The sequence below is a fragment of the Ictalurus punctatus genome, chromosome 22 (genome assembly GCF_001660625.3).
Source record: "Ictalurus punctatus breed USDA103 chromosome 22, Coco_2.0, whole genome shotgun sequence".
Taxonomy (NCBI): Eukaryota; Metazoa; Chordata; class Actinopteri; order Siluriformes; family Ictaluridae; genus Ictalurus; species Ictalurus punctatus.
Window position 1 is genome coordinate 17,776,936 of NC_030437.2, and position 11,861 is coordinate 17,788,796.

General features: G+C 41.3%; 1 protein-coding gene across 5 annotated transcripts in view; it reads left to right on the forward strand.

Moving 5' to 3' along the window:
* The first annotated feature begins 6,566 nt into the window (after positions 1–6,566).
* piwil2 (piwi-like RNA-mediated gene silencing 2) overlaps positions 6,567–11,861 on the forward strand; it is a 27,886-nt gene continuing 22,591 nt past the window's right edge. For 2 of the 5 annotated variants that reach the window (XM_053674313.1, XM_053674314.1), the window contains exons 1-3: positions 6,567–6,815; positions 9,882–10,909; positions 11,621–11,717. In XM_053674313.1, the coding sequence (XP_053530288.1) occupies positions 9,905–10,909; positions 11,621–11,717 (1,102 nt within the window). In that variant the 5' untranslated portion in view covers positions 6,567–6,815; positions 9,882–9,904. The remainder of the gene's footprint in view (positions 6,816–9,881; positions 10,910–11,620; positions 11,718–11,861) is intronic. The other 3 variants (XM_053674312.1, XM_053674315.1, XM_053674316.1) reach the window with 2 other exon arrangements.

The following is an 11,861-nucleotide window of genomic DNA, read 5'->3' on the forward strand; positions in this document are numbered from 1 at the left end:
TAATAGGAGACGGTGTGGTCAATTTTGGCTCGGGTACAAAAGGGCAGATTTCCCCAGGAGACCTCACCGCTTTCCTCATCAAGCCTCACCGCTCATTACTCAATGAATAAATGTGACTGTGTCAGTAACGAGTGTCAGATCCACTCAAGGTAAATCCACGACAACCGCTAACTCATACACACCGGCCATGACGTGGGTTTTTTTTTTTTTTTTTTTTTAAATATTTACAATACATAGAAAAACACTCAAGTCCTAAAATCACCATTTATCAACCATTAGTCTGAGATTTTCCTCAGATCATTGGAAATTATTCAAGAATCCATTATTGTTCAGCTGGATGAGACTTCCTAATATTAAATATAAAAAAGTAAAGGTGTGGTTATAATGAGGGCTGGACTATATCTGAGTAATTGTACTTTGATAGCCTGTTTGTTTAGGCCCCCTAGTGGTGGTATCTCAGAATGACTTGTGCAAACATAGCTTTCTTTAAAAAAAAAAAAAATTATATATATATATATATATATATATATATATATATATATATATATATATATATATATATATATATATATATATATATATATATATATATATAGTGTGACGATATCAACAAAATCTGCATGTCATCTTTCAAAGTAATAAACTGTCGATCCAGATATGAAATTGCAGCTTTCTCATTGTTGTATCTGTTTATCTCACGGACTACGTTTACACGGACGGCAGTGATCTAATTGTCGACCTTATTCTGAATAAGACAGTATTCTGATTAAGGTGTTTACATGAGTCGCTTTTAGAATACTCCTTTCATCTTCCTGTTTTACGTGTTATAGAACATAGATCGATTAACGGCGCACGTCGTTACGTCCCCGCGCCACGTCGTCCGACGTTCCCTCCGGGATTTCACGTCTCGACGTACAGTTGGTCTTCGTTATGGGACCGTATACAGTTTTGGGTGTTTTTATTTTTCATTTTACGAAAGATTCAAGTGCGGTTAATTATTTGTCGTGCTGTACGCGCAAATAGGCGAACGCTTGAAGCCGTGGGCTGCGTCCCAAATATGCAGAAGATGGCCATTCTTACTTGGCCATGGAAAAGTAAAGAGTGTGCAGGGCCTGGAGGATTTTTCTGAAGAACAGTGGGTGGTTTAACTGCTCAGGACAAACAAAGGGACTCATGAACAGTCCAGGTAACGACACACGGTATTAAGAATCGAGCGTGTGTAAACTTTTGGACTGGTTCATTTGTGTAAATTCAGTTATTATTGTGTCTCGTGGACTGTGTGTAAACGTCTGTTATGTGAAATAACTTAGTGTTTATGTAAATTGGATATTTTTTGATTTATGCTGATTTATGATGCTTGATGTTATTAATGAGTATCATTGTGATGAATGGCCAAGTAAGAACAAGAACAGATTTTGAGGCTGCATATTTGTTGAAGTGTCTCTCTCTCTGTGTGTGTGTGTGTGTGTGTGTGTGTGTGTGTGTGTGTTTATGGTCAGTTAAGAGGAAAATGCCTGGCTAGACCTCATGGAGCAATCAGAGCAGAACAATGACTCATTAAATGCGCTACTCTTGCAGAAATCTGCTCTGTGTAGAAACAAATCAAAACACGGTGAAGTGGACGAGCCTCAGTCGAGAAGTTCAGGTTAACTGATTCCAAACACACTGTGATGGCGTCGCTGAAGCTCCCAATCAGATCCTCTCAGCGGGAAACCACTTAATATCTGTTCGGCACCCGGAGCACCATCAGGCACAGCAAAGTCCATTTCTGCTTTTGATATATAGAACAGCGCAGCAGTGTCTGTCTATCTGTCTGTCTGTGTGTCTGTCTATCTGTCTGTCTGTGTGTCTGTCTATCTGTCTGTATGTGTGTATATCTGTCTGTCTATCGATCTGTGTGTCTGTCAGTCTGTCTATCTGTCAGTCTGTATGTGTGTATGTCAGTCTGTCTATCTCTCTGTGTGTCTGTCTATCTGTCTGTCAGTCTGTCTATGTGTCTATCAGTCTGTCTGTCTGTCTGTGTGTCTATCTGTCTGCCAGTCTGTCTATCTCTCTGTGTCCTGCTGTATGTCTGTCTGTGTGTCTATCTGACTGTGTGTGTCTGTCAGTCTGTCCATCTGTCTGTGTCCCACAGTGTGAGCCAGTCTGTGTGTGTGTCTTTGTGTGTGTCTGTCTGTGTCTGTCTTTGTATGTATATGTCTTTGTGTGCCTGTCTGTCTGTGTGTGTCTTTGTGTGTATATGTCTTTGTGTGCCTGTCTGTCTGTGTGTGTCTTTGTGTGTATATGTCTGTCTGTGTGTGTATATGTCTTTGTGTGTATATGTCTTTGTGTGTGTGTCTGTGTGTATGTGTCTTTGTGTGTCTGTCTGTCTGTCTGTCTGTTTATTCAGCACAGACGTCGAGAAACAGAAATGGCGCGTGAATTATTTGAAACTAGATGAATATGAGCTGAACATGTTTTACTGATGGCCACAATGATGACAACGATCATTTAATGTCTGAGTTTAGATTATTTGATGTCTGAGTTAGATAATGTGGTGTCTGTCTGAGTTTAGATTATTTCGCACATGCAGATTTTGGTGTTACTTGACCAGAATGGAACGAACATCACAAAGTCAGAGGTTTGTTTTTTTTTGTCAGTCTAACACATTTCTCCATGTTAGAGGGACATAGTGCGCGATGGCCTTTGTTCAGGTTATGAGTCATGACATTTATTTCACAGGTCGGGTCCGTGTGATGATGACTCACGCAGACAGAAGGTGAGTCACCGAACATTCTGCAGATTACAAATGATTTGCATTGAACGCTTATAATTAAAATATCAGGCTTAGGAGTCTGTCATATAATGAGGAGGGAAAAATATCCTAACTGTAGTCATGGCTACGGAGTGGGTGTTATGAAGTCCATACTTATGGGCTAGTTAATGTTGACCTGTATCTCAGCGTTATACTGTTCACCTCTATAGTAGTGTAATTCATTTGAGTGTTAAGTTTAATTCGATTAATAATCGAGGGCGGGTAATACGATAGAAGATATAAAACCGAATCATATAGCACATATAGTGTTTAATAGTGACATGTTCATCAGTTAATTGCATGATTCATTTATTAACCATATGCATAGCCACTAACCATGTTATGGTTTAAATGATATCCGGGACTGAAATGTTAATTAGCCTATTTGCTATGTGACCAAGCATGCATGTGACTCATCTGAAAAACTGCTGTTGCCTTGTTAAAATGACATTTCGGTTAAATCCATGTTTGGTGCCGATCGATGAAGGACGTCTGGAGTTAATAAAAATGGTAAATATAAATTTACATCGATGGGTTGTCCATCATAATATTTGATGATACTATGTTACAGTTAGGTAATCACGTTACTAGGCTGGCTAGCTAGAAGATTAACTGCTTAGGATCTTTGTGTATAGCAAGATTTTTAACGGCAAGAATTTGTAACATTAATGTTATTATTTATTTTCAACTTGCACCAAATTACTGATATATATATATATATATATATATATATATATATATAATATAATATAATATAATATAATATTATATTATATTATATTATATTATATTATATTATATTATATTATATATATATATATATATACATACTGTACAGTGACTGGTGTTTAGAGTTTACACAGAATGGTGTGAAAACCAAAGACACATCCAGTGAGCAGCAGGTCTGTGAGCAGAAATGTTTTGTTGTTGAGAGAGGTCAGACGAGAACAGCCAGACGGGTTTAAGCTGACAGAGAGGCTACAGGTAACACAACTAACCACGTCAAGCCTTGAGGTGGATGGGTTAAAACAGGAGAAGACGACAGCAGGATCCTCTCCTGTGAGCCGAGAACAGGAGTCTAGAGAGGGCACAGGATCACCGGAACTGGACAGCTGAAGACTGGAGAAAGATCACCGTTTGAACGGTGTTGAGCCTGACTGAGTTTTGCTTGTGCCTATGTTCCTAGTGAGCAATCACTGATCACCAGTGTTTTCCAACAACCAATCACTGACACCATTGTTCCCCACAACCAATTACTGATCACCATTGTTCCCCACAACCAATTACTGATCACCATTGTTCCCCACAACCAATTACCGATCACCATTGTTCCCCACAACCAATTACTGATCACCATTGTTCCCCACAACCAATTACTGATCACCATTGTTCCCCACAACCAATTACTGATCACCATTGTTCCCAACCACCAATTACTGATCACCATTGTTCCCCACAACCAATTACTGATCACCATTGTTCCCAATAACCAATTATTGATCACCATTGTTCCCCACAACCAATTACTGATCACCATTGTTCCCGACAACCAATCACTGACACCATTGTTCCCCACAACCAATTACTGATCACCATTGTTCCCCACAACCAATTACTGATCACCATTGTTCCCCACAACCAATTACCGATCACCATTGTTCCCCACAACCAATTACTGATCACCATTGTTCCCCACAACCAATTACTGATCACCATTGTTCCCAACCACCAATTACTGATCACCATTGTTCCCCACAACCAATTACTGATCACCATTGTTCCCAATAACCAATTATTGATCACCATTGTTCCCCACAACCAATTACTGATCACCATTGTTCCCGACAACCAATCACTGACACCATTGTTCCCCACAACCAATTACTGATCACCATTGTTCCCCACAACCAATTACTGATCACCATTGTTCCCCACAACCAATTACCGATCACCATTGTTCCCCACAACCAATTACTGATCACCATTGTTCCCCACAACCAATTACTGATCACCATTGTTCCCAACCACCAATTACTGATCACCATTGTTCCCCACAACCAATTACTGATCACCATTGTTCCCAATAACCAATTATTGATCACCATTGTTCCCCACAACCAATTACTGATCACCATTGTTCCCGACAACCAATCACTGACACCATTGTTCCCCACAACCAATTACTGATCACCATTGTTCCCCACAACCAATTACTGATCACCATTGTTCCCCACAACCAATTACCGATCACCATTGTTCCCCACAACCAATTACTGATCACCATTGTTCCCCACAACCAATTACTGATCACCATTGTTCCCAACCACCAATTACTGATCACCATTGTTCCCCACAACCAATTACTGATCACCATTGTTCCCAATAACCAATTATTGATCACCATTGTTCCCCACAACCAATTACTGATCACCATTGTTCCCAACCACCAATTACTGATCACCATTGTTCCCCACAACCAATTACTGATCACCATTGTTCCCAATAACCAATTATTGATCACCATTGTTCCCCACAACCAATTACTGATCACCATTGTTCCCAACAACCAATTACTGATCACCATTGTTCTCCACAACCAATAACTGATCACCATTGTTCCCCACAACCAATAACTGATCACCATTGTTCCCCACAACCAATTACTGATCACCATTGTTCCCGACAACCAATAACTAATCACTATTGATTTCCAACAACCATTCACTGTTCAATCCTATTTACAGTAATAAAAGCAAGTTCCTGATCGAACTTTTGTTTTTTTAAAAAGAATTTTGTAAATACATAAATAGTTTGTGGTGACATGACCAAAGATTTCTTGTTTCAGCCAGAAATGTTATAATCCTTTATTTTCGACCCTTTCTATATTCTTCAGGGTGTCCGAAAAGTAAGGAGTGTAAAAGCACATATACTTAATTTTGCATTCATTATTTACAGCATAAGTTCTACATGTTCACCTTTACACTCTAAACATTTTCTCAGACGCTGTATGGTTGTTGTTGTTGTTGTTGTTGTTGTTGTTGTTGTTTTTTTACATTTTTTGTGAGTATTTTGCTCAACACATTCCCATCGGCTCCTGATTCTATTCCCTTCTACTGTATTCCTGCATATTCGATACAAAAAGAGTCAACAACTCTACAAATTTAAGCAATTACATCACACGGAGACTTCAAGCGTACTTTACAATACTTTCCCCTGAAAAGCGTTTGCAAAACTGTTTTTGGACAGAAGTTCATCCACCTTCAATCAAGCCGCTTTTAAAGCAAAGCTCTCCCCCAGCCTGCCTTCTACATTAAAGTGTGTATCCCAAGTTAAACAGTATATATGTATTTATTTAGGAATATGTTTTCACTTGTTTAATTCTGGCATAATAATAATAATAATAATAATAATAATAATAATAATAATAATAATAATACACACCTGCGCACGTGGTTCATTTCACCTGGGCTGCTTACGTCATTAGCCCGGATTAGCTAATATTAGCAAAGCAATAAAACTAGCATGAGAGCTCGACACACCGAAAATACGATTACTATAGCGAATTATGACAACTAAGTCCACGAATATACGTTTATTATACGATTGATATTTAATTACAATGCTAAATAAACGCCATTTTAAGAGCTAGCTAACCGAAATGCCTTTGTAGCATCAGTGCAGAGCTATAGGGATTATTAGCTGGAATAGTTGTACTTGCAAGAAATATTTATATATATTTTATATATTTATTGCGATTTTATTTTTTTAATAGTATAGTATTTGTTATACATATAAAAATGTTTGTTTACATTCGCGGTTATTTTAAATATGCTTGTCAACCGCGATCAATTTTATGGGTGCGTTCGAAATCGAGGCGTCGGGTCCACAATCCAGGGCGCGAGCCCCTTTATTTGACCTGTGATCGCGCACTACAATCACGTCATATTTAGGGCGGTAGTGCGCGGATTGCGACGAACCCTAACAACCCCGGTCTCTTTCTATCTCCTCTAGAAACGACTAGGTAAGACGTGCACGTGTTTTCCTGTTTTGGCAAGTTTATCTCAATTTTTTCCTCTGCTCTTTTTGTGTTTATTTTTTGTCGGGAACATTTTAAAAGCACGTAGTGTTTGCATCGCTGTATTAATAGTTGGTAAAGGTAACGAATAAATGTTTGTTTTTTTTCTTTAATAATTAAAAAAAAAAACCCGTCTTGACTGAAAGTTGAGCGGTTAAAATACGCTTTTCCTTGTAAAAAAAAAAAAATCGTTTATTTGGAAATAAAAGTATTTTTCAGCACGTTTATGGTATTTTCATGCAAAGAACTGCATTGAGTTTGGATACAAAACCGAGTAATGTGTCATTTTATTTATTTATTTTTTTTATTAAAAATGAGCTTAAACGCCGAATAATGCGATGTACATCCGTGCATAACATGTCATATATCTGGGGGGGAAAAAAACCCTCTATAAATTACATACTGTTAAGAAAATTAAAGATAAACTATTAAAAAGTAGGCTACTGTTACCCCTTTGGTAAGTGGAAATTAAAGGAGCTCATTCTTAATAATAATAATAATAATAATAATAATAATAATAATAATAATAATAATGCTGTCTAGCTATTATGACGTCATGTGGGCGACATTTTAGGTGTTTATTAAAATTCCCCACACGTTTTATTACCTTTACACAGCTTTAAAACAAACTTTACCAAACGTAAATGTGAACTTAGTGTTCATTTCTGTGTGGCTGTTAAAATATAAATCATCCAAAACAAAGCAAAAATTGAGTTTTAAAAATATATAGGATGGCATCTGTTACAGTGGCTGCTTGTTGAGGAGGGCATGGGGGATTTCTCCTCCGAACAAATTCACTCGTGGAGGGCTGTTTCTTTCTGAAATAAAATAATAATTAAAAAAAAATAATAATAATAATCAGCAATTGAGTATGCAAGAAGCAATTAATATTTTCATTGTTTATAACGATCATTGCTGATGACGAGCTGACAACCGTGACTAATATAAGAGATCAAAATAATATATAATGAATACGTTTTGTTTTGTTTTTACCATTTTTGTTGAATTTCTTTTACACACATGCGGTACTTCAGATGTGACGATATCAACCAAAAATACGTAATTCATTCAATGTATATAACATAGTAGAGCTTTAGTAGAGAGTTTCACGCGCTCGTGCATCACTGTGGTACGCCCGTGCCAGCTCAGCTTTGAATAACATTCAAGAGTAAGACAATATTCTGATTAAGGTGTTTACATGAGTCGCTTTTAGAATACTCCTGTCATGTTCCTGTTTTACGTGTTACAGAACATAGAGCGATTAACGGCACACGTCATTACGTCCCCGCGTCACGTCGTCCGACGTTCCCTCCAGGATTTCACGTACCGACGTACAGTCGGTCTTCGTTATGGGACCGTATACAGTTTTGGGTGTTTTTATTTAATTTTTTTTTACGAACACTTCAAGTGCGGTTAATTATTTGTCGTGCTGTACGTGCAAATATACGACTGCGTGAAGCCGTGGGCTGCGTCCCAAACCGCGTACTTACCTACTGTATACATGTATAGGTACATGTATGTATACATGCATGTGTATATACATGTATTTCGTCTACTACCTTCCTATAGTAGGCAAGTACGCGGTTTGGGACGCAGCCGTGCTCTCTTGTTCGCCGTCAAACGGTCGGGCGCTGCCGTGTGTGATTCGTGTCCTGTCAGAGGATGCGGTGAACACTCACACACGACGTTATTAGTGGGATTAAGGTGTGTACGTGTCTGTAACGCACGTCGATAACGCGACTAAAACAGGAATACTCCACACGTCTTAATTCCATTCGTGTTTACTTCGAGTGTGACTTTAATCGGATTAAGGTAATTAAAAATTGTTGCTCAGAGTATCGTCTTAATCGGGTTAATATCGGATTATTGTCGTCCATGTGAAATCACTGACTTGAGTATCTCGTAATGCAGCCTTATAGGAATCACAAGCGCTCATGTAAACACTGTAATCGGAAGAGTAAGCTACAGAAGTCCAGAAAGGCTGTCGGTTATTTATGGTTTTTTTTTTTTTTTCTTGAGATCACAACTGATTTTTCTCTTGATAAGTTATTTTTCGAGATCACGTCGCAGTGCCGTACTAGCATTACGTCGCTCCGTCCAGGATTCCGAAGAGTTTATTTTTATGATCGTCACGGCCAGAAACGCTCGATTTTGCCGCGGCTTTAAAAAAAAAAAAAAAACAAAAAGTGCGAGACAACTTTTCAGAAAACTATTTGAAGTGGTGAAATCGCAGTCGAACGAAATAGTTGTGCGCGCTCTTCCGCAGTGATGTTTGTCTGTAAACGAGACCTCTCCGCTGTACTCGTCTCCCACACACGTGAACAGGGCTGTTCGGCCGAACGCGCGTCGCGATGACGTCACACGACGCGCCTCGGCCCAGATCCGCGAAAGATACGCGGTGAAGAAGCTCGTCCGAATATCGCGGCGTTCACTTCTGTGATCGCAAAAATGGCGGAATCCCGGAGGGACTGGTTACACGGTTATGGCCAGCGGCACACTGTCGTATATCGACGTTAAGGCGATTCTGTCGTAATTGCGTCCTATTTCTGAAGATTATTTCTACGAAATGGCTGCAGACCGTTTATCCGGCGTCTCATGTATCACGCGATGACCATGGAGATGTCCCGGTCCCTCAAATTGGCTGGAAATGAAACTAACCAGCCGTTCAGGGTGACTGTAGCGTCCACAACAGTATAGATGCAGATTTGCGACGCTAAATTGGCAACAATTACGCTTTACCATTGAACAAAATACTCGAGATATATCAACTCGTTTGAATGACAAAAAAATAAATGTTAACTTGCCTCAGAGAGTTTTTCAACGTTTTCCTTTAAGTAGCTTTGCCTGAACATTGAAAAAGTAATCAAGGGACGGAGTTCGTCTACGCACTGTCCAGTGTAGGATATGTGCAAGCGGATCATTGGGGATCTGTAGTTCGTTGAGATTGTATTGTATTGTCCTAATCTCCTGTTTTCCCAGCGTTTCTTTTTTTTTTTTTTTTTCTCTTCGTAGGCGTTCGATGAAAAGAAGCTGAAATGGATCCGAACAAGCCACCGTACCTGCCGAGACCCCCTGGTGTTCCAGACGTTCCAGTGGCACGGGGTCGAGGGTTACACGCGGACGAATCCTTATTGGGACGAGCCAGAGGTTTGGGTGTATCAGCAGACGAGCCCTCTGTCGGGCGAGCGCGTGGTTTGGCTGTAGTTTTAGAAGAACCCTGGGTAGGGCGAGCTCGAGGCCTGGCTCGAATCGCAGACGAGCCCTCTGTAGGGCGAGCTCGAGGCCTGGCTCGAATCGCAGACGAGCCCTCTGTAGGGCGAGCTCGAGGCCTGGCTCGAATCGCAGACGAGCCCTCTGTAGGGCGAGCTCGTGGTTTGGCTCGAATCGCAGACGAGCCCTCTGTAGGGCGAGCTCGTGGTTTGGCTGTAGTTTTAGAAGAACCCTGGGTAGGGCGAGCTCGAGGCCTGGCTCGAATCGCAGACGAGCCCTCTGTAGGGCGAGCTCGGGGCCTGGCTCGAATCGCAGACGAGCCCTCTGTCGGGCGAGCTCGTGGTTTGGCTGTAGTTTTAGAAGAACCCTGGGTAGGGCGAGCTCGAGGCCTGGCTCGAATCGCAGACGAGCCCTCTGTCGGGCGAGCTCTTGGTTTGGCTCAAATCGCAGACGAGCCCTCTGTAGGGCGAGCTCGTGGTTTGGCTGTAGCTTTAGAAGAACCCTGGGTAGCTCTGGCTGAACCGGTTGCTGGGACAGGTAGAGGTCTGGCGTCCACCGCTTTAGACGCTCTGTTGTTTCCTTATGTCCGGGGAAGCCCAGGGTTAGGCAGATACAAACCTCTTAGTGTTGCACAGGGAATGGAGGAGGAGGAGGGTGGCAGGATTGGCAGAGCCAGAGGGCTTCTTCACACGTCTCAGGAACCCGTGGCGGGAAAAGGAAGGAGCACGGCACTGTTTCTGAAGGAGTCTGAGCCTCTGGGTAAAAGCGAACATGTGGACACATCAGAGGTTATTCCCTGCTTGCAGGAGGAAGAGCCACCCAAAGTTCAGGTAAGTATGAAACAGTGTGTGTGTGAGACACGGAGAGAGAGAGAGAGAGAGAGAGTGTTGTTTGGATGTACAATTTATCACTATAACCAGCAGATGAACTGCTTAGATATTGGAATCGATTCAGACAGTGTCAGGGTCGCAGCAAGGTCAAATATCTGGAATTATTTTTCTTCATTAGCTTCCTTCATGTTTGGAGTCTATTTTAAAGGTAATTCTTCTGCACAGATTAGTAACAAGAAAGACTACAGACTGTCCCAAAAGTCTCCATACACAGGGGACTACGTCTGCCAGCACCACGACGTCTGTGCCTTCGTCAGCGGGCATCGTGGACGTCGCATCGCAGACTTCCCCGTCCCCGAGTTCGACTCGTTTAAATCTGTAGGAGTCGACGCTTTCTCGGTAACGTGGCGAGTCGCATATCTTATTAACTTGCGAGAGGGAAGATAAGAGAGACTGGTGAGGGAACGGCTTTTTACATCGGCCGTAACATGAGCGATGAGAGGAACTGACTTGTGTCTTGTGGGTGCTCTAGAACATTTAACGTCACTCCGAGCGGATCGAAAGTATGACGTGACGTGCCGTTCATCAATACATAAGAATCGTAATCCTCTGCAGATTGCATTGGTGGAATACGCACTAGGAAAATAATCATCTTCTCCAGGCCTGCCGTTGGTGATTTTCCTGCTGCAGCATGTTTTTGTGTGTGTTTAGGCTGATGATCCAGGTCCAGGGTCGTTCCTGCTGTCCATGTTCAGAGGAATGGGCATCGAACAGGGAAGACCGTGGGGCAGAGGAGCCGCGACTCTGGGTAAGCAGACACACGGAACCTGCGTTATGAACTTGACGCAGAAGAACAGTTCCTGCAAATGTATAAATTAGGTGAATAATCCCATACGTAATGATATGAAAGGCAAAAGCGATGAAGAACAAGCACTGAGGGAGAGGAAATCGA